Raw genomic sequence first — 24,532 nt, 5'->3', positions numbered from 1 at the left:
AGCCGGTTCGCGTGACTCACGCCGCTCATCCAAACAATTGCCTGACTCCCACATAGCAACACCATCGAAGGTCTCGTCAACAGTATAAATTATTTGTATCTTTCGCTATGTTTGCTGAAATCATAAGCGGTGATGTCATCAACTCGGTGCCTCCAAGATGGAGTCCGTTTATATTTGCTTTGTGCAAACGGTTTTAACCGTCTTTTTGTCCCGCGTCTCGTTCGAAGCCCTCAGGCACGAAAGAGACGGGACAACGTCCTGTTGCAAGGGCTCCCTTTCGTTTTCGCTAAATATTATAAGCCGGTGATTTTGAATGGTTCCCCTTACCTGAGCAGGTGCCTCCGGCGAGTGGTGCTTTTCAATTAGCACGTTTACGTTGCGTGTCCATATTTTGTGTAAATTAGTTTATTCTTCATATTTACGATTAGGATTGGTGTTCGGTATCTTATCGACACGTTTTAACATATTTGTTGATACGTAAAATACGTTATACGACTTATAATTATTGAATTAAACTTTGATATCGCGATTATCGCGTATCACGTGTGTCAAAACAGGTATCTGTTTACATAGAAATCTAAACAAGCAGGAAAAAATCTGGAAATACCTTAATGTAAAAACTCATACATCAAGTTGTATACATTCATATATATCTTCAGCGTCTATAATAATATAAAGCCATTACGTAAGGTAGAATATAATACACTATATTATTATCATCCGCGTTAATATTACAATTAATTTTAAAGTCTGAGGAAAAAGCAAACAGCCAAAAGATACCAAAAAGAGCAAAGTTTTATATTCTACTAGTACGTGTTACGAACGGATTAATGGTGAAGTCACATGATTACCCGCGTTACTACTCATCATAATAACTGAACTTTCAAGGCACTTCCTCAAACTGGAGGCTATTTCTCACGACAAAAAACACATCAAACGCAAATTTTAACCTTCGACCCGCGTCTAGGAGCATGCAGTGTAGCATAGTTTAATTAGGATTTATAAAAATATGACATTGTTTTACATATTACGTTGTATGCATTACCTTGGAATTTAACCCGTTGTCAGGCGATTAATGTAGCACCCGCAATAGCGGTCAAAGCATAGCCCTTGACCCACAGTTCTAGTCTGCCATTAAAGCCCCAGAGAAAAGATTGCCCAGTTCGCCTTCCTCTTATGAGATTGCAATTACTATTAACCTATTACGACGAAGCTGAGAAATACAATTTAATTTTTTACTCAGTACATAACCGTCAATCAAAAATCAATAAACAGTCTTCAAAACTTGAATTATAATTAGTTTTTGTTTCCTAATAAATTTGTTGAAATCAGTTTTTATTGGTAATATTATTTATTTTAAAAAATCTTTATAATGCGGATGTCTGAGATCAACATTGTTTTGATTTTGTGCCAGTCATGGTCTAGTTTCATGCATTTTTCATTAACCTCCGCAGAACCCGTGCTTCCAATAGGATTTAAGCACATAGTACATTCTAACTTATAGACTGCCAATGATTTTTCAGGTATTATGAAATATGAATATTTATGTATCTTGGTGATTTTGCTCCTATACCACTCCTTATGAAATAGTAGGCTTCATCTCCCCTCTCACTCTCTTCATCTTGTGTCTATTTCGATAGCGGCTTTATGCCTTTCATCATAAACACTTCAACTTAAAGTACTTAACATGAAACGTTTAGTTATGCAAATTTCCACTAAGTTTAACATCAAAGGTGGCCTCGTTAATAGTCCTGAATGCCCATTAGCGCACAGTGACCGCTATAAGTGGGAAAGGTCTGTAGTTAGGATTCTGATGCACTTTGCGGTTTAATTAAAATTTGTTGGTAACAAATAACTTTTTGGAGCTTGTGGTTCAGTGGCCGAAAAACATTCGTTATTCAGTTGAATTACGACACAGGTTAGACAAATCAATCTTCATAGTATTTGAAACTCATTCTATATATCTGAATGGATCGTTGGGCTCTTTATTTGTAGTTCTAAACAATTTCGGTTGTAGAGCCGTCACATTATTACTTTTATGTAAATAAAATTGTTCTGTCTTTCAACTCCGTGATTAAGTTACTAAAATCATAAGGTGTCCCCGATCTTTTCATTAGCCTTTTATCCTTTGCTCAATTTACGAAGTCTCTACAACATTTTTTGTTGTCCTACCTACTTTAACAAGCACGTCATTCGTTCAGTCATTCATTACATTATCGCTGTACTTGAATTTAATGTGACGGTCGCCGTCGGTCGACATGCCGAGGTGCTCATGTGCTGTTTCACTCGGTTTCACTCACCACTCCACTCCGAGCCGTCGATTTCTAACACTTTGGTTTCTTTTTATGTCACCTCTTCTATGCGAAAGCTGTTTGACTATCGTTTTGATGGTTACTGGATTGTCAATTTTATCTGCATTTGTTTGTGTACGTCCTTATATTTGCAAATTACGTTTCGTTTATGATTTAGTATGATGTTATCAATAACTTCGAATTTGATTCTTAAATCTCATTCATCATAGTCGACTATGACTAGTAACTGAAACATAACTTACCGGTATTATAAATAATCAGTGTTTTTCCTGTTTTATACCTTTATAATTTTATGTAAGGACGAAAGCAATAGGGCAATAATTAAAAACATTAACAAGCCATAGACTTAATCATGGAAAGCTCTCTAATTCCTTTCAGTAGTAAATATCCTTTAAATGATAATACTATATAAACTGGAATGTGATTCTCACCTGTCTCACACCTGTTTCGACGAACCACCCTCTAAAACCAACCCTCTGAACCGTGTCTGTGAGGCAGATGTTACGACTGAGAACCGGATATGCGAATCAAGACTTATAATTTATGTAGATGTTTATATTTGTCGTGTATTTCTGTGCGCATGTACAGGAAAATCGTCATATTTTAAATCATGGTCATTACTAGTCTAAATAAAATTATGTACTATATACTGAAGGTGAAATAAAGTGTTTACGGTTATAAAGAACTTCAATAAAAGTAGTAAATTAGGTGAAATGTAGAAAATATCGAAATTAGCGGAATCTGACGCCTGGACCTTATTTGGATTACTGTTTTTGTAAAAACAACATCAATCAGACTTCTCCAATAGCGAAAATGAATGCGAATGAAAGACTTATTTATGAATGAAACTGATGTTTCAAAAACATCGAACGGAATGACATCACATGTTGCCATTTCAACACGTGCCTATATCATAATTGTGGCAGCGTTATTACAGGCTATTATGATTTTAATGTTGGGTGCAATTAAGTGTCAGTTCTCCTTGACAACATCGGTGCTTCCTACTCGTCTTGCAAGGGCATCGCAAATAGCTTTGTAAACTAGCTGTGAAAATCAACAAATCAATGGAGACGTTTCCAGATTGTTTGGCGTATTGTTTAATTTGGCACGCATAGCATGCTCGTCAATTTGACGAGTTTTTATATTGTTTTGACTGTTTTTTTTCTCCTTGATGTTGGAGGCTCGATTACGTTATTTTTAGGTACCGCCTTTTGTAGAGCTGTGTCAAAACAAATGAGTATGATGCAGTAACTTTGTAATTTATTAAAATTGACTCGATTTCTTTTGAGTTTCTTATACTTTTATTTGATTTAGGTTCTAAATAGGCAAACAACTTATAATCAAACTATTAGTGGATATAACGGCTGAAATTATTTCAACAGTTCCACATTAAATTGGTTCTTGTCACGATAGCGGGACATCGTCGACCTGCTTATAATATCTATACGTAGGTTAGTCTCTTACCAGACTTGTGCGCCTGTCATGAACATAGCGGGACAGACATATTTAATTTCACGCCACATTACCAGCATTAGTATTGTATAGAGATTGCTCGTAGTTTAAACAGAATATTTTAGTAAACAGTACGTTGACAATTCCGTCTATCCTAAATAAGTTTATTTCCATAACATTTTTGGAGTAAGCTAGGTTTTATAATCAAATGAAAATAAATCGAATCAATATACATGATTATCCTCAACACGCGTCAATAGTAAAACTCGTACAAAAAAGATAATTCAACAGGAAAAATTCCTATATTAGTAACCACTATAAAAATTATCTCACTCGACCTTTACATACGTTACTAACCGAATTAATTTTCAATATAACGAATTCGAAATTATTCAAGTAAACAGGAAAGAAATTAATGTTTAAAAATGTATATAAATTAATCCGAAACAGAAGTAAATACGGTCAAGTTTGAACTAGAATAAAGCATCTGACCGGTGTTTCAGCATTAACTCTAAAGCAAACCGAACATGGCAACACTCCGTCAAAATCCCATATGGCGAAGTCGTATCTCACTATAAATAGAAATGTTGAGGTGAAACGGGCTTTGTTTGCGGAATCGTAGCAAGGTTGAATTGGAATTGTCTTTGTTTACGTGCACGGGAAAGTGACCCTGCACGTGATGATAAGGAGTGGGGTACACGAGACTCCCGCCCTCACAACCACTACTACAACTCTTGTAAGCCAGGATCAGCAGTGGCACGCATTTTATGACACCGAGCAGTGAAGCTCGGCGAGTGTCAGGGAAAACTAATATGTCATTATCCCGCAACGAAATTAATCCAATAGACAGATAGGGAGTAGTTGGAAATATTATTGTCCACTTCAAGGAGTGGAGTACGATAAAACTCGACTGACGAAAGATAGACCACTAGACAGTTGACACAATTATGACGGCCTGTTGGAAGCGGATATGTACAGGCTGATCCCGGAACGCGACACACTTACGTGGGCTACTGTGGCGGGTTTTAACATCTTGTGTACGGTGGTCGCTATCCGGGCGGATATAAAATATATCCTAGCAACAGCAATCTGTTTTGTGCCGGTTTTTGTAAGCTCCAAAGGCCATTGTAAAATGATCCCAGTGAAGTATAACAGAGTGTGCTACGGAGAGATTATTACTCCAGACAATTCAAATTGCAGTAAGTATGTAATGTTTCTTCTAACAATGAATGTTTGCTCGAACCATACTGTTCGGAATATTGTGATCTCTGAAAGATTAAAATTTGAATAAAATGCAAAATGCTTCAGATACGATAGAATATACAGCTCTAAGTTTTGTAAAAGGAGAACCTGTAACAAAAGATAGAGGTTTTATTTATTGTAGCTTTATGTCAGTTTGGAATAAGGTTCAAAATGGCTTTAATATAAATATGAAAAAATCTTTCAAGATTGATGATTTAAATGGGCTATAAATCAGTAAAGCGAGCAAAATGTAACTCTACCAAATGAAAACCTAACAAGGACATGAGAAATTTTGATGACATCTAAACACACACATTACTAGCAATCATATAGGTGCGATAGTCGCAGCACTCGATTTGCGTCAATGATTCCAAATCACTCCATTATATGTAAATGTATAGTCGGCCACAAAAGTTGCTAAACAAATGGAAAACTTCTAAACGCTTCTACAAATTAACTTAAATAGATTAAATTAAATCCAGTTTATTGTAGTAAAAAAATGGTTGTTGATAAGGACACAAATTTAAAGGCGAATTTAAGAAAAAAAATATTTTTAATTAATTTGTATTGTACGTCGCAACAAGCTATGCTTAATCAATACCTTGTTCTTTCTTTTTTCTTTTATTCCATTATAAATTTTGAATTTGTTAAGCTGTTATTGTGACTGACTGTACATTTGAATTTATAATTAGTGGTATAAACGCTCGGGGTTTTGCCCACCACAGCGCACGATGTGTGCCATGATACAGAAACATGTTATCATACATAATACAGTTATGAAATTAATGCGAAGAATGGTAAAACTACTACAGTCTAAAACTCCGCGGTGGCCCTATACGGCACATTAGGTAAGGCTGCGGGCTTCCTCCGACGGAAGTGAAGTCCTCGTCTGCAGCCGCCCCTGCGCGGTGCCGCCTGGTGCGGCCCGTCTCTTATGGGTGGGACTCAGAAGTTCCCGTGCTAGGCTAGAGCGAAAGCTCTCAGCGTCAACGCAGCATGAGGCCTACCGTCCAAGCTACCGTCAATCCCGAGGGTCACCAAAATATGCTAAACTTGCACAACGTACACTAAAGGTGGACAGCTCCCTACCGCCACGGGTGACCCCCTGATGGCCCATATTAGTCGTCCCTCACAAGAGTTTCAATAAATCAAGCCAATCTATGACGCAGCGCTCCTCAAACTAAGTTAACAAAGTTAAAAATCTGGCCAAATAAGAGATGACTGCACACTGCTGATTCGACTGTAACTAAATACAAGAACAATATTTAGATGATAAGATTTCCTTGTTCATAAATATCATGTCTGAGATGAGGTTGATGCTGAGTCCACCAACATACAATTAAATAAGATAATGTCTTGCATGCAAATATGGGCTCTCGTCTGTGTGCCAAAAGTAAACAGGGGTGTGCTCGCACGCTTTAGACAGAGGACTTATTACCTTAGTATATTCACACCTGATTATGTGATAATGTTGAGCTTATCTAGAACGAAGTGCAATCTAGAGCTGTAATTGAATTTTTTTTGGTAGTTCTCATGATCTTACCTAGGTACACTTTTGTTACGTTGCCATCTGTACTAATATTATAATGAGGAAACGTTTGTGAGTTTGTTTGTAGGTTTTAATAGGTAATATCTGAAACAAATGCACTGATTTTGAAATTCTATCACTAATAGGAAGCTACGTTACTTCCGAGTGCTATAGGTTACTTTTTATTCCGTAACCTGTTCCACGTATGCGGAGCTGAGAGCAAAAGCTAGTTGCAAATAAACAAATGTCCTAATCATATAGGTACAAGGTATACATGTTCTTGTATCTAATATCAAACAACAATCCTGCTCATTATGTTCGCAATACAATCGGCGAGCGAGAGTGCAGCACACAGCTACACCGGCAAAACGCAAACATCCGCCGTTTACGCTTGATGGTGATAACGTTGCTACCGTCGCCGGGGCCTCCTTATCTCCAATTAGCGGGCACAATCTCGGAGCAGTGACTCACTGGCTAGCAGCTCGTTAGTCGACCATTCAGCGTGTACGCAAATAAACAAAAGAAAGTGAGCAGTTTTTACGAATGAATGAGATGGTCATTTGCGCGACTATTGCCAGTAGAATAAATGTTAGTTCAAATCAAATCGAATATCTGAGGTTTTTTTTTTGTCACTTGGGTATAATATCAAAATATGTAAACTAAACTATGTGTTATGTGCAATGGCGTCCCTAAACAACGTGAGGCTCAAGGTGGAAGCATACAAAAACGACGCTAGACCCCGGGCGGAGCAAATAAGCTCATTAATATCAGTTTTAAAAGTTTCGCTTAGATGGTAAAAATGCTTCAAGGCGTCGCGTGAATCCCCGGGTAGTTCGCCTCCCCCAAATGCCGCCGCTGACAATGTGTAATTTTACTAGTCATGGAAGCTAAGCTAAACTACCTTCCGTTTTCAATAAACAATCCCAACTTTAATCATCGATCCGATCTCGCGAAGAAACCAAATCAAAATGAGTCATTTGTAAGCATCTCATAAAATCTTAGTTCTGATTGATCCATTTTCACTATAGCGCGAAAAAAGAGTTTAGGATAGATTATTAAACGGCGGTAATTTAGCTTAGTTCTTGTTCTGAAAACCACATGTTAATGCAACGTCTGATCTTAGTTGAGAATTTTGAATTATAAGGTACATGCTATGCCCTCGTAATTGATACACCAATTAAGACTCCTAATGGCAAGTCATTTTATTGACTTTAATCAGGGTTTGTTGCTTGGCGGTAAAGTTGATAAAAGTATGACGACTACCTAGACCGATTTTTGTATAGCAGGGCTACCAAGATATAGCATCGGATAAAAGAAGATGTCAGGCTTATAGTAATAATCTAGTGGGATTAACTAAAGACCCATTCTAGTAAATAATCCTTCGACCCATCAGTGGTGTACATATTTACGAACAGACCCGACTCAGATCTACGATGCTCAAATGCGCTTTGTCATATTGAAGTAACATGAAAAGGTACTACTGTTCATATATTACTACTAAATCCGATCGACAATCAACAGCAAATTCCACAATCTAATTGGAAAGTAAAGGTCGATAGATAGATGAGCTATATTTATTTATCGATTAGAGATTCGTGAAGTTTATCTTTTTTATTTTGTAAGGCATTTTTAGTATGGTGAGGTATGAACAATAAAGATAATTATTTTATTATATGTTATTGGCCTAGATAATATTGTGTAATGTGTTGATGCAATGAATTAACCTGAATATGAAATATTTTTTGTATGAAGTTACTCGTGGTATCTGTGTTGGAGTAATACCTGTTATAAAATGTTATCTATGTGCGATTGCCACTGCGGCTTGAATATCCTACGAAACAGTAGGATCCAATTCAAAATCCGGATCAGACGAACATAATTTTGAGAATTTTATATTTTAACATGTGATATATCCATCATCATACTATGGCACAAAAAGTTCGGAGAACTATTAGTGCATCCATTCTACGGTATACCTCTGTTTCTCTTGTATTTGTTAATGTCATGGTTATTATAATAAATTCTAAGAGGTCACAATATTCCTCAACTTTATAAAAATCATCTTTCATAGTTAAACTCGCGTGACAAGCATTACGAGGCAATCTGGAGACTATTCCCTAACATTCAGTAGAGCGCATTAAAACCACTTGGTTCAATCCCGTGTAGGTCTCTACAATGTACAAATTAAACACACTATCCTCACATTAACCTTATTAACTCTTGAAATTACATCTCAAATAGGGCATGCGGGCAGATGAAGCCGGTTAGGGTACCGTTCCAAACGTGGCCGCGGCGACATTACCAGGGCATGATGTTATGAATTATGATTATATAGAGAATGAAGATATAATATTCGTTAAATAGCCACACACACATACCCTACACCACGTTAAGATGTAAGTGGTGGCTCTGAATACTTGTTTAGTACGTATAAATAGAACATTATTAAAAAACCTTCGAAGAATATTTTTTTACGGCTTTACGGTACCATGAGGTCGGTACCGAAAAGAGGTCCACACCTAAATTTATGCATCGCGAAAACTTTTTTTAGTGCAAGGATTGAAGCTACCACTTCTTTGATAACTGCTTGGTAACAAGTTGCAAATTCACTATCTCATTGTCTTAATACATGACTATTTTCAGCTTCGGACGTTCAGTGCAAATGCACTTTAGTCGCTTTGTCTAGAATGGTACTTTAATAGCCAGAGTCGCTTGGCCTCGGAAGCGTGATGGCAAAGCCGGCCATTGTCATCATCACAATGATAAACTCCCCATGACATGCGCCATTGTTGATGCTAAATAGCTTGATTTAGATACAGCCAAGTAATTGAGTTTGCGGACCTTGAGAATTGGTACCAGTGTGTTTTGTTCATGTAAATTCAATAAATATGGTTTGGAAATTAGTGGAAGGTTCTTGTAAATATCTAATGCTTCAATATCAATACTTAATCCATTAAAAAATCTCACATGAACCAGCGTACATATTCATTGTATACAGAAGTTTGCAATTTATTAAGCCCTTATTGCAACGTAGATAGGGACTATTTAACAACACACGATATTCAATTTAACAACACAAGCGTATCTTTCCGCTTCTGTAGCTCCTGACTGCGTCACAATTTTGATAGCCTGGCACGTCTTTATTACAGACGGTGGTGTAATTTTAATTTTAAAAGTGCAAAGTCCACGCAACTCCTATCCACCTGTAATAGAGATTAAAATGACATCAATTATGTGTGGACACGGTCATAACGCACGTAAGGCTTAGAGTAAAGGTTGCTTTGTATCAACGTTCGACATGAGGTCGCATTGCTATGGCCTCCGAATTACAGCGGAATACGCGCGTTGCTACTCTAAGTAACCATTTTAAAACTATAAACACGGGTGAAATAGATGGATCAGGAGAAAAATTATCCTTCCAAATGTTCTATTGGTAAAATTATGTTTTGGCGTACGAAGTTAGATGTAATGTAATCACGCAAAATATTGACAAATTGATTTGCTTACACTGCCAAGGTGTTGTGCATTAAATTCGTGCTTATAATTCTCATAGGCGATTCGAGACATCCTTTCCAACCTTTTCAAACATTTAATCCTTATCTGCAAGTCCTTATTTCAGATTAATACACCGTGCCTTCTTATGACTAAGTGTTGTGTGGGATGGTAGTCATTTTGATTCCATATCCTTTCGTATCGTCTATCTCATCCGAAAAATATATATTCTTAATATCGCCGAACCTTCAAACTCCTTAAAATTATTCTTTAGTTTCCATTGACTAAACAAAGTTGTACCAATAATGTATGGGTTATCGATAACTCTCATTCTCTTTAGTAACGTGTTATCTTATCGACGTTTATCGGTCACATTACTTTTCACACTCGTCCATGCCGTCGTGTGTCGTAAGTCATGTCTGTTGCACGAGATTGTGGGTATGATGGGACGCGCGTGAAATGAGATAGATTCTGTTCCACAATGGCCACAATGGAAATTGACGACTACCGAATATTTCAAACCTTCTGCACCCATTAGTGTTGGTGAGGAATGTTTCGTAAATTGACCTTAATTGGGTGTCATTTGTTATAACTTAACACACATAAAATAATGTGACGGTTACTTTGATGTAACGTGCGGCCCAGTGATATTGCCGAAGGTTGAACTTCTTAGAAGAATCCTAACCTATCTTCAAAGAACGTTATTTTAATTTTTTACTTGCCTAGTCAAATAACACATTTGTATTTTACTAAAACTCTCAAATAGTACACTTGTATATTAAGAAAGAAATGTCGTTCAATAAACGACGCTCGTATGCAAAAAGTTTTATTAAAATCTTCAGAGTTTCATAACACGCATCCCCATGACACCCATTAGGAGGGGGCCGTCGTAAGCCGTGCCTAAATATAGTCAGAATTAAATGTGACATAACGTCCCGGAAGAAAGCATCCGCTTGGCACTGTCTCAACGCGAACTAGTGAATTTCAATCGTAAATAATGTTTAATGCGGTTACACATTGCGCGTTTTCGCGCGGATAACCTTTTACGCTTTTAGACGCACCATTTGTAAATGTCATGTAAGTACATGCAAGGAATGTTGTGCTTGGAAAAATCTAGACTAGCTAGTGCAATAGGCAAAGTTTCATTTAATTAGCAACGCAAAAAGCTAAGTAACTTCATTGGAATTTGTATTGCAACTAACATGCTCATCAACATTTAAAACTGTAATCGGTGTGTGCTATATAGGTGAAGTCGTCGATGGCATCACATACTTCGGACAAAACTTGGGCGGCTAGAGTCTTAGCTAATTTAACGTATCCTTTTTTTTATTTTTCTGACCTAAAACATTTGCTTAGGCCAGTTTGTTTCATCCTGAGCTTGGGGAGCCGCAACTGGCTCTTATAACACTGGCCAATGGCAAGAAAAATTACTGCGAGGCAAAAGCGCTGCGTGCTCGTGCACTAAGTTTATTTGGACACGGATAAAACAACACAAGCTTAGTCTGAGTGCACAAATGAGCATAGAATACATAAGTTCAATGCTATTAACGGGTAGAAATAGCATTCGATTTTTGAAAAACAGAATATACATTAAAATTAAACGAATTTTTCTCATAGTATCCCAACTATACCACGCGCCAATACGCGACAAACGCTTCGTGTGGAGCGGCTATTACGCGCGTCTATTTGTGTGTTGTTTATTTCAGTCGCCCCTTTCGCTTTCTCAATGAATCGTCTTAATGAGTAACAATGTTGGTTGTATGTATTTGTGATCTCACAGAAAACGTACCGTTTGTAGTTATATGAGTACAGGTTTCAGTTGGTCACAGTTGTTGTTTTTGCCCATAGATTAGAGTTCTAAAAATAATCAGGTTGTTTGTTATAAAAAAAAATAAGTTGTTTGTCATAAGTTTGTAGTCAAGTTCTTTGCAATGTCACAAAGATGAATGAATAGGTCTGTCTCTGATTTGTTTTTGCCAAGTTATATCTGGGAGTTGATCAGAATATTTGAGCATTCTTCGATTATCAATCCATCAAATCCTTTGAACAATCACATACAGTCCTGAGTCTACAGCGAGATAGCTGGACATGAATTGTTAAATGCCAAATTTATACAACACCGCTTCAGTAGAACTGTTACTAACTGTAATGATGTTATATATTTGTGTATATACTAAATGCTTCGTCAATATCAATTAAAAAAGCTAAAATAGCAACAGGCCGAGTGACATGAACGGGCAGATTTATCGCTTGTCCCGAGCGCATTGTCCTCACTGTGTTGGCCATATTGGTGCGGACGGCTGAGGTCGCGCCTTTGCGGTCGGAGTGTCTGACGCAAGGGCAGTCATTACACACAATATCGTGGTTATTTTTATAAACGGTTGCCAGTTTACGCGGAGAGTATTTCTGATTCTTATAAATTAAGTCTTTCTCGCGGTTTCGCCTGAAATGCCACTGCCATGTGGAAATGCCACTCAGGGATGTCTTTGTTTACCCACAGTATACTTTTCCAAGAAAATCGCTTATATGTTAATAGAAGACTGCTTGTGTGCTTATGTGCTTCTCTTTCAAATCTGTTCAGAGCTTTTTAGGTATTACAAAAACCTCTTTAACCTTACAAATATCCCACCGATCTCTACCAAATCTCGCATTTATACTATACTTGCTGCTATAGTGTTCACATTAAATAAAAAACTATTCATACAAACATAAATGCCTAGATTATGATCTCGTTAGATAGTACTATAAATAGAATAGCTAGTTTAAAATACTTGGAAACGATCCACATTACATGCAGAAATAAAAGTTGTGAGTAATTAGAGTTTATTTTTATAATGCTGTGTACATAATGTGTTAAATCACTATCTTAGAGATACTAGGAGCAACGCAACATGTATACTGTATAGTCTGTAGCAGATGTTTGCTATATTTAGATGTATGTGTTGCACGATTCACTTGACATTTTAGACTTCAATAGAGTTATATCATTCAATTTTAGTTTATTTTGTTTTATTTCAATGTCTCACACTCGCACACAACATAAGAAATCCTTATACTCGTATAGAGTTGAATGAGTTTTAGTTTGTAGGTACACAATTAGCTAGAAAAAAGTGTGTTACCAAGTCCAAGAAAGCCAACTTTTTAAGTGTGAGACTACGAAAAAAGACTTCAGAATTACGTCAGAGGTTCACGTAGCTCTTTATTGAAAAATGACATTTACACAAAAAATATAATCTCTCAATTGCTGAAAATAATCGAATAAAATTCATTCTTTAAATAATTTTTAGACTCAATGTTGGACTCTACTTAAAAGTTGGCTTATTGAATGAGTCTTATAATCTTTAAAGTTCAATGACAGTAATGTATTCGTTTATTTCCAGATGAACGTCCGTGTGACGACGATGGACGCGGAACTGGAGTTCGCGATCCAGCAGACCACCACCGGCAAGCAGCTGTTCGACCAGGTGGTGAAGACCATCGGGCTGCGCGAGGTGTGGTTCTTCGGCCTGCAGTACACCGACTCCAAGGGCGATCTCACATGGATCAAACTGTATAAGAAGGTTAGTTATAGTGTTAGTTATCATTAAATTCATTTTCAGAGGGGACGAAAATCGGGCGATATTTTTGACGTGGCAACAATATTTATTTTTGATCTTGCATACTATATTTTAGAAAAAAAATCGCGGTGGTAATACAGAGTCAACATTTTACGTTATATTGTGAAGTATATTTAAAAGTATGTTGGACAAATTAAGATAAATGAAGGTGAAACTGAAGGTTTTAACAATATTGAGAGTATTGTTTCTGCGATAATTCTGATTTTTTTGTTGTGTTTATAAATAATTTATAATTAACAACGAATAAAGTTGTTAATCAGTTCAATACCCAGATAGCGACTAATATTCTGTTTATTTTGACGGACTCATTTAGCTGATGTTTACAATTATGTGTAACGTTTAGAACCGAATTTACACTATTCTGAAATATATTATCAAATGACTCGAGTCTAAAGTCCGAGTCCAAAATGAGTTATGCTTCTGTTTAAATACTCTGTTCATATAATACGACACTAATGTCGCTTTTTAAGTACTTTTTGACTCAGATTTATATCAGTCCAAATTGGCTCTCAGTCAGTCCGAAACACCCTCATGTTACTAAGTGGGCTGTAAAATGAAAGGCTGCCGCTACGATTATATTATGTTTCGGTACTTAAGATGAAAAATCTTTCATAGATCTTGATACGTAGGACGGAAGACTTATATTCACATGCCTTGGACGTAGATATATCTTCGCTTCAAAAGTCTCCCAGTTGGGCATCCCTCAGGAATTGCAATGTTCATGGACAATGGTGTTTTACAACCAGATGACTCAATTGTTTATGCCGGCATAACGAAAATTTGCACTGACTCGTGCCACAAAATGCTGATAAAACTCAACATAACGACACCAATTTCACCAACATTATCATCAACTTCACTACGTTCATGAACCGGTTCGTCAACTGCCATGAATTGGTATCATTTGAATGTTTATCGAAAAGTTAACGATTACCTCATCGTTTAAATATTGCATTTGCGCGATCTAATTAGCGTTAAAGCGACAAACGAGTTCGATTTCCGAAGCGAATGTTTGACGCATCGGTTTGCGCTGTTTGCGTTCGGTAACGAGTTTGCATTCACGATTCCCTGACAGTGTTTGATAGCAAATAGTTGTTAAAACTCCTGTGTAAGGGCTAGCGCCGACTACAGAAAATAACTCACAAAACTGAATGCGGTATGAAAACGCGTAGTAGAGAAAGTATAGCCTATATATATTTATTATTTGTGATTACGATCAATTCATTTATTATAAGAAAGCTTGGCGATCTATTTATGTCCCTGCTTACCCCTTTTCGTGGATTTGTTATGAAATATCATCTCGCCGAGCATATACCGCGACCTTGCTACTCACTCCATTCGACACGAGCATACCAGTGCGCCTGCGCAGTCTGTTCCATTTACATAACATTACAAATGTATTGGAATTTGTCTTAACGGCTATCATACATAGATTGTCATTATGGCGAGAGACTAAATAATAATAAATCATTCCAAAAGATATTACATTGACCACACACTGAGATGTGATTTTGGAATGAATATCAACATTGAGGTACTGCAATTCCAGAACGTACAGGCACGTCTTTCATGTCCAACAGTCTACATAGACACCTCTACAATGTCTATTTCTGCCTCTTACTAGTACTGTGCAGGTACGCTTATTTTCCAGTTTAAAGGTACTTTAGCTGGTATTATTAGGCATTATGAAATCGTACCTTAGAACGAAGAAAGCATTACAGCTCCTTGTAGACTTTCTAATTTTAAGCCATGGGTATCGTTACTATCGTTTATGGTCAATTGTGTGCTTTCCATCCAACGAGTAATTTGCTCGTCTTATCATATCGTTGTTTTAGCGTCGATTCGTACTACACTTGAACTTGCGTACGTAGGTTAGAGCTAAAAATAATAACTCGAATGTATCGGCTACAATAACAGATGCTGTTTGTTTCAATACAAATACACTGTCTTCGCTCAGCTTGTGTTCCATTATTCCAATCGTAGGCACGTGCTTCTTGCATCGATGCAGGATTAGATTTTTCATTCAGCAACGTTAGTGCTGGTTGGTAGACATATATACTGACCCATTGCTGGGCACGGGCCTCCTGTACTACTAAGAGGTATTAGGCCTTAGTCCACCACGCTGGCCTAATGCGGATTCGTAGAATTCACACACCCTCGAAATTCCTTTAAAGTAATTCTCAGGTGTGCAGGTTTTAATTTTTAAGAAATAAAGACTTTGTCCTGTGTATGCAGACCTAATATAATAATATTTTTTATTAAAACATCCAATTTCATCTGATGTAAAATGGATCACCATTGCCGGTAACATCTGTAATATCATATGATCGGAGTGCGGTTTACTATAACATATTTTGGACCATCTAGCCTATTCTCCCTGACCCCAGTGAGCAACAGCGTCCATTAAACCGAGTTATTAACATTCATGCAACACAGTTTCCGTGGTTTCGTCTTACAAACATTTCTGAGAAACGATTTTCCTCCACGCGACATTGGCCCGTTTCACCAATGCTGTATTTAAATTGCGCGTGTACTGAACGAGCTTCAGGTGTCTCTTTCGGTGAAATGTCTTCGATTCTCGTATATTTTATTTTGTACATAAAATAATTAGTTTTGTTCAAAACTTTTGAGTCTAGAAGTTCTGTACGAAACGTACGAGGTAGTCTGCTTTGAACTCTAATCTGACTTCGTAAGAGACTTGTAATAAATACCCTAATTCCGGCAAACTAGTTCTAACTGACAACTACATAATTGTCACAAAAAGTGTCTTCGTATTCGCGAATTAAACGTACGCTGTGTTTACACCTCTTTCATAGCCAATGATGGTCACGGTCAAGGTCAGGTCAGGGTCAATGAACGCTCATTATGATAACCGGGGGCCTGTGGTATCTGCCAAACTAATCGGTAAATACCCGGATTTGGGAGCGGTGAGTGGTGAAATGAAACATTAAAACACGATAAGATGAGCGAACGCATATAATGATTGGAGGAATATTTGAACGATTTAAAATTATTTAATGCAATAACGAAATAAGGATGTCTGATGGTAAACAATAAGGCCTGTCTGTAAAGAGAAGTCAAACTAATGACATCATAAATATGGATACGACTGCTCGCGTTAACCTGAGATATATCCAATGATGTCACTGGATTTTATATTCTTTACTCGGGTACAATAGTGTCTGCACATAGATGGCAGACGAAATAGTTTCTACCACTAATTGAATTGAATGTGAAAAATATTCACCATTTACCTAGATAATTTGATATCCTTAATTCGTACAGAATCTAAAAAAAACAGTCGTTAAGATGCGCAAAATTTCCTCCGAGATGAGAGAATGTTTGCTGTGCGATAAGCGATGGACGTTATCACTATTATCAGCGCTGTTATCAGATACAGTGCCGCGTTCATACCTCAATTTTATTATCATTAAGAGCATAATGATTAAATAATTCAGGTATTTTCAACATTCGAGATCGTTGATATGTTGTTGGTATTAGAGAATATATTATAGACTAAGGTAATGACTTATTCATAATACAGAATTGTTACCAATTTTAAATAATCTCCCTAATTCTTCAAACAGGTTTTCTTTTTCTTTAATTTTAGTAACGTATTAATCTTTGGAGTTGTGGATGTTTAAAGGCAATCAGAATCACTGGCAGACCATCAACTCCTTTGAAGTCTTGTGTAACAGAAAATGAACTTCGTAACCCAAACCTTATTTCTAGTGGTGCACACAGAGCTAGCGTCAGTGCTGGCTGACGTATATGAGCCATGTATCTTTGTTTGCTCATGTTGGGATATTATCCAAATCTTCAAACGAGCTTAGCATTAACTCTACCTAATAATTATAGGATTGTACCATTTCCAATGAATATGAAGTTGAAATGATTGGTGTATTATTTTATATTTTCACGAGTACGATATCGGTTATCAGCAAGCGAGTGGATATCATCATTGTCGTCATCAGTTCCAGGGAATTGCGAACGTCATCGCACTAAGCTCCTAGACATATTTGTTGAGTTACGTAACAGTTTATATTATGTATGTTTAATCTGAGTACTGATCGTATAGTGTATAAAAACAAAAAGTATTAACGTGCTTGTTGATGATTTCTTATTCTACGTAGAGAGTCCTTAGTTTCATTTCGTTTGTAAAATGACTAATTCTTTAGTCTCAAGATTGGGTCCATAGGTTCATCGGCGCAAACTTGCACGTCGATCAGATGATTGCAAATGATTTTGGCCGTCTGTGGTATAACCTGGTCAGGCACTGCCACTAGTTGAAGAAACGATTCAAGTTTAGATCTTATAATTCTATGTCATAAAATAAACACTAATGACTAATGTCGGTGTTGTTGACAGTGATACCACAAAGATTTAACGCTCTAAGTGATGTAGACCAATTTGCATGACCCTACCGCATTTCAATCGATGTGTTTGTATTGTAAAACACGAGCCAGCCGTAATCGCATCGCCTTTCGCTAGCAAACTAATTTCTCTAATGTACACTTTGAAGGAAACAAGTTAGCTGTTATCTCTTTCTATCATACACGCTCTCGTATCTGCCTCTTGTTTTTGGTTTCAAGTTTACACTACGTCTCCGATTGTGTTGGCGTAATTAATATTATTCAAACACAAGTATTTAAAAGGTCTTCTATTTTGTCGGGTCAATGGTCTCATGTCCAAAACGTCCTTTCGATTAGGACGTATTCTATTTTAACCTTCGTACTTTAATACGATACACGTAAGCTTCGTCCTTTCATTCAGGAGTTCGTCTACATACCTTTCAATATTTCTGTCGCTGATCAGTGGAAGCGTTGTGTTTTGTTATAGGAAATTGTAGCCAAAATAATCAATAGACATAAAACTATCTCAGTGTAATGAGACCATATCCAATACTTTGTAAATCTTACTGTTTCTCTATCAGACGAGGAATTTAATAATTTCTCCCCTGTTGCTTCTTAAGTCGGATATAAGCTCGACAAAGTGTGAGTGCACTAGATTTACTTCTGCCTGAACCTTCGCGTCAGAAAGTGTGGAATATAATGGGTTCATTGGATTTAATGGTCCAATATCCCCCAATAGGCAAGAGATCACGCCTACACGAGGAATGTGTCCGCGAGGCAGGTCTTGTCCGTGACTCATCGGTCCGTGCGCAGGCGCATTTCCATTCATATCAACATACAGGTTTGCACACGCCGAGCTAGTGTGGCCAGGCGTCTGTAACTAGACTGGATTTTTCAGGATGATTAGGATAATGATTACTATGAGATTTCCGCTTCTATTTCTGATGGTAATTTCAATTAAATTAAGTATATCACATTTGTATCGGGTGCAAGTTATTCTGCTATACCTGATTAAAAAACCCGACATTGTTGGCAATGATAACCGCTTATCGTAAGGTCGGTCGTTTACTTGTAATTAAGTATAAAGCGATATACTTATTATATTTTAATAAAATGCTTGGATTATAGGCCAGAGTCTTTTCTTACCGTTTTAAAATGCTGTAATATGTTAAACTCACGCCTGAATACTTGGATTAATAGGCAGTGGTACAGTCAGCCAGTGCTACTTGTATTCCTCACATAATAGAGGCTCGCCTATCTCTACATCAGGTGTGACGGAGGCAATTCGAACTGGAAGTATTAAAACTATATGAAATATTATCCCAATTAAATGATTGAACATGGTTATCGTAATTCAGTCGGTTGTTAATGTTTTATTAGGCATTGTTTAACTAGAACCTTGCAAATCATCGATAAGCTATGTTGTAGGGCCACTTTTATTGTAGCTATGTTATATCTAAAAACAGTGGAGCAAAGCGGTGTATCGAACCAAATCAAGCCGTTTACTTACATTTTGGGCATATCGCGATAATTTTAAAGTAGTGTGTAACTTAACAATATTATTTCTTTTGTGAGTAGATTCCTCACTTTGAGTCCCTAACCGTCGGTGGCTTAGGTCTTGAGCTTCGCCATTGGAGGGTGATCTTTTTTGTATGCATTATTATATTTAAGATATAAAAATAACTTTTAAAGTAAATTATATTTAAATTGTTACATCACTTATCTAACAGTGATCATTTTTGACATGGAAGAAGATGATGCATTTCCATATACTAATAGCGTCATGTCTTAGCCTGTCAGCTTATGACAAAAACTTACCTACTTTTACTGCATTCCTTAATCCAAACCATTAGAACGAAATTAAGATTCAAAATCTCTCAAAAATGTTTACAAGTACATGCGCGGGATTAACGTGTGTAATTAAACATTAAATTACCGCAGTCCTCTTGACGTCTCCATCCGTTTCATCCGTCGCTGCGTGACTCACGGGTCATGATCGGAAGTCAGTTCGCACGGCGGCGATGTCACGTCACACGTGTGATCACGTCGTTTATCGTTAACGGTCAAATTTCAAACGTGTAATGACGCATCGACTCGTATCATAACATGGTTATTTATAGTTATGTATACTGGTAATGTTTGTCAAGGACGTCCTGATTAATTAATTTTTTGGCAATGGTTTCCGGTCTTTTTTATCAGTGGACTTTTCGGTACTAATTTAATAATGGGATAAATATCGTAATTATAAACTTAAGTAACTATAAAATTTTATTATATTTATAGATTTTTAAATTGTCAAACATCAAAAATACTGCCTAATAATAATTTGTTATAAAATATTGTTTGCCCACTTGGAGTGAGAGAATCAAACGACGCGTCCGGACTGGTTATTTAAATGGCGGCCAGTAAAATACGATCGTCTGCAGGCGTCGAGAATCGTTCGACACACGGAGACCTCCTTTCGATGTCCTTGGCCTTAGTTTGTTTTTCTTTATCCTTCATGTTGTTAAGGAGACTCGACGTGATTTTAAATTGTTTATCAAGTTTTGTTCACTTTAATTTATAAATACGGAATTCATTTCAAATACAGCGATGGGTGCGCCCTCTAACTTAGTTGGGCCGAAATGTTGTTATGTCATATAAAATCAATTCGTCCATGACTAACTTGGTGTTTTTCATTCACTACGTGATTTCACTGTGAGAAGTCGACGCAACACCGCCGCATATCGATGTGTATACAAAAAGTAACGCGGCCAATAAGTAATATTGTTATACAATAGTTTCGTGTTTCTCATAAGGTTTTCCGTTGCTATGCAGTGTAGTGCGTGTTATACACATGTTACGTAAATCGTACAGAACGCGCAATGTAACCTGCCCGCTGTGGAGTCACGAACACTGCATTGTTTCTAGAGAGTTGAGATTATTTGGAAGCCATGTAATGCTTTTCTCGTTCCTATTCGTCCTAAAAGGTCCATCATTTACAATTCTTCTTACGGATGGCATACTAAAACCGCAATGGTCACTCAACATCTGAAAACTTATCTACTCGTTTGCCTTTTCTATTGATACGTAGAGTGTAGTAAAGTAAGGGATATTGATCCGCAGTTATGGACTCAATACGAGCGATATATTTTGCTCTTTTCAAATATCGCTATCGATAATGAATTGTATCGATATCTTAGGCTTTTATATTTAGTAAGCGTCGAAATCGTCCTTTCATTACCTAATCAGTAATTCATATCGCACGAAATCTAACGTCGTGATCACTAGAGTACTGAGGACTACGCCATTACAAGTGCATGCGCACTCGCCAACGAAACTTGAACCTACTTACGCCTACTCCTCGTGAATCATGCGCAAGTATCGACGCATTATGTAAAGGTCGTTTGGAGGTTGTATGTATGTGCCTTATTCGGTTTGAATTAGGAATGTTATTGTTTGTCACCTGCACAAAGTATTGTCGTTTTATGAACATGCCATTGGTCGCGTATGTGAGTCGTGACACCGTGAGGTTCTGGATTCGATTCTCAGGAAAGTATTTTTTTTTTTAAAAAACAATATAACACATTTCCCATCCTGAGATCTGAATACGTATCGGATATAAATCGCCCCATATCACTTCACGGAACCAGAACATGAATATGTAAAGCACTCATTGCGCCTCTGAGATTTTAACTATAAAAGCAGAACGTGTGTTGTACTTTGTACAATGCAGACGGACTATCTGATGAACGATCACGAACCTCAAAATATACCTACAACATATTATCATACAATTGCCTGTAGAAGACTCATACACAGTGCGTATATAACATATTGCTCGTAAAAAAGGAAAAGCTATAAATAATTTCCGAAGGTCAAGGTCGAGGCTTGTAAGTGATAACTGCCATCTGTCGCCTTTATCTGTAACTTGCGGTGACATCATCGACCTCATTAAGGCCCTATTTTAAAACGAACCTTCAACGGATCTTTGCGAGACAAATTAAACCAAGCTTAAATGATAGTGTGACTAAAATTTATTACGTGTTGCCGAAATGATGTCATCGTGTCCTTGGATTTGGTTTTATTTGTGAGCTGCGAACCATTATGCGGGGTTCGATTCCCAGTCCGGACTTGCGTTTTTAAGTGAGGTGGTTTGATTCGTGATAGTAACTATTGAGATTATGCTTCGAGCCCATTATATAGTAATAGCAGCCTTGTGCTATATATTGATTACTGACCCACTGCTAGGCTCGGACCTCCTCTACCACTAAGACGGATTAGGGATTAGTCCAACACGCTGGCCTAGTGCGGATTGGTAGACTTCACACACCCTAGAAATTACTATAGAGAACCTTTTAGGTATGCAGGTTTCCTCAACATATTTTCCTTCACCGTTGAAACAAGCGATAATTCATAAAGAACACACATTATTTTTTAAAAGTCAGAGGTGTATACTCTTGGATTTTGGACCTGCGAACATTCCTCTCGGCAGTCCGTTCCGCAACCAACTAGGCTATCGCCGCTTTAGCCCATTATAGTCAATATAATCAGATGTGTTTATGAGTTTACACATGTGATATTTCCACGTCGCCAAGTCTTGTCTAGGGCAGTGCATTATAACTTAATTCTGGACGGCGATTCAGTTTGTAAATATTCGTGGTGCTTCTGCTTTTCATAGTAGAAGGGGCAAACGTACAAGTGGGTCACCTGATGGTAAGTGGTCACCTACGATCATAAACATCCACAGCACCAGAGATATTGATGTGATGCTAATTTTTGATGATTTTTTTATTGCTTGAATGACAAGACGAGCTTGCCGTTCGCCTAATGGTTGGCCATACGATCGCCCATAAATAGTAGAAACACCATGAATTACAAAATATTGTTTGATATTTCACTGCGATCGCCATCCTGAGACATGAGATGTCTTATTATATCCAGTAGTTACAACGGCTACAATGTCCTTCAAACCGGAACACAACAGTGACTACACACTGCTGCTTGGCGGCAGAAATAGACATTCCGGTGGTACATATAAGAAACCTACCACCAGTAAATTTAGATGTATAAAAACAATTGATGTGTTCACGTTTTCCTGCCAACGCCTTTGTCATCGGTCACGTATTGCTCGTATGTTTTGGAAACCATTAACTTTAATGGTCTGATAAACTGGTATTTAACGGTATATTTTATAACGAGATATATTTATGCAAACTGTAAGTTATTACTTTGTAATTAAGAACGTAGAGTATTATTCAGATATAGAGTTATAATGCAGACAGCTTTGTTCATGAATGTATCAGTTCGACAGTTCGTTTGTTTTTTTCTTTTTTTTTTGTAATGCGGGCAAGGCAAGGAACCCCACTGCACCTGATGGTAAATGGAGTACGTTTCTAATACAATGTGGACTGACGGGAGATTATTACCTCGCCAGTTGACACAAGTATGCCGGCATGTTGTAACCCATTTACCATCAGAAAAATACATCGTGTCACGGAAAAATAACCTTATTATTAATACATAATAAGGTACATAATAAGGTTATTTTTCCGTGAAACGCGTAATGTCATGTAGCTGTCATATTAGCCGGCTAACATTCCGATGGTAAATGGGTTAAAGCCGTGTGCAAAAAACCGGCGACTTGTACCCTTGCTGTAGCGTGATGATTCATAAGGTCATTGAGATTGCTAGAGCCTCAATAATTCCACTTACTCCCCATTAGGATTTCTTAATGCTTAGCACTATATCGAATTCCACTAGACATTTTTTTGGCTCCTAAATCATTGACAAATATTCTGAATACTGATCATAAAAAATTTATTGGGCGACCCATTGGTTTGTCGTCCTTTTGATTAGAAATAAACGGATATTTCGGAGTGACACAACCCGGAAAACCTCGCCAACATGAGTCACACGGTCATCCCTGTAAATTTTCCTGATATTTACTGTAGGCACAAAATTTTCCCAAGGAAATATTGACTAAATTCGGTTTTCCTCATACCGCTGAGGTTTTCGGATAACCTTACGTTCTTTGTTATAAATAACTATGAGTTAGAAGGAAGATGTTCAAGCTTTATGACGATTCGAGGAAATATTTAATTGGATTTTAATTAATAGGAGTAACGTAAGGTTAATTAAATTGATAACGAATGCCAGTCAACTGAAATGCGAAAATTGGTTTGATTCAGGTCCTTAGAAACACTATTTTTATAACAAATTGTATTTAATATGAACCTTATGTATAATGATGTAAAAATCAGAAAAGCTACATGCTGTTTCTTTTGGTCAGTCTATGTTAAACGGCTATATGTTTATTGGCTCCCTTTACCTCTTTGCGCAAAACATTGGTTCACTGTTCTCTTTGTCGCATGAGTGGTCTGATAGGCTACGGAGAAACTGTTAATTATAATTCTTAAAACATTCACTCACCACGGTGACGTCACTTGCTAACGTTCATTCATTTTTATTAGTTTTTATTTACGCCGACCTCGTTTTGTAGTGTACTTTATTGTTTTCCCACCATAATAGCATCAAATGGATCATGATCCAAATTCG

The 24,532-nt window shown here is 37.2% G+C and overlaps 1 protein-coding gene across 3 annotated transcripts in view; it reads left to right on the top strand.

Moving 5' to 3' along the window:
- Positions 1-24,532, top strand: part of LOC115448131 (moesin/ezrin/radixin homolog 1) — a 57,242-nt gene that overhangs the window by 8,672 nt on the left and 24,038 nt on the right. For all 3 annotated transcript variants that reach the window (XM_037440635.1, XM_037440634.1, XM_037440636.1), the window contains one exon: positions 13,407-13,586. In XM_037440635.1, coding sequence (XP_037296532.1) covers positions 13,407-13,586 — 180 coding nt within the window. The remainder of the gene's footprint in view (positions 1-13,406; positions 13,587-24,532) is intronic.

This window comes from Manduca sexta, chromosome 20, assembly GCF_014839805.1.
Source record: "Manduca sexta isolate Smith_Timp_Sample1 chromosome 20, JHU_Msex_v1.0, whole genome shotgun sequence".
In the NCBI taxonomy this organism is placed as follows: domain Eukaryota; kingdom Metazoa; phylum Arthropoda; class Insecta; order Lepidoptera; family Sphingidae; genus Manduca; species Manduca sexta.
Note: the sequence above shows the minus strand (reverse complement) of the source record. Positions and strands in the feature narration are given on the sequence as shown.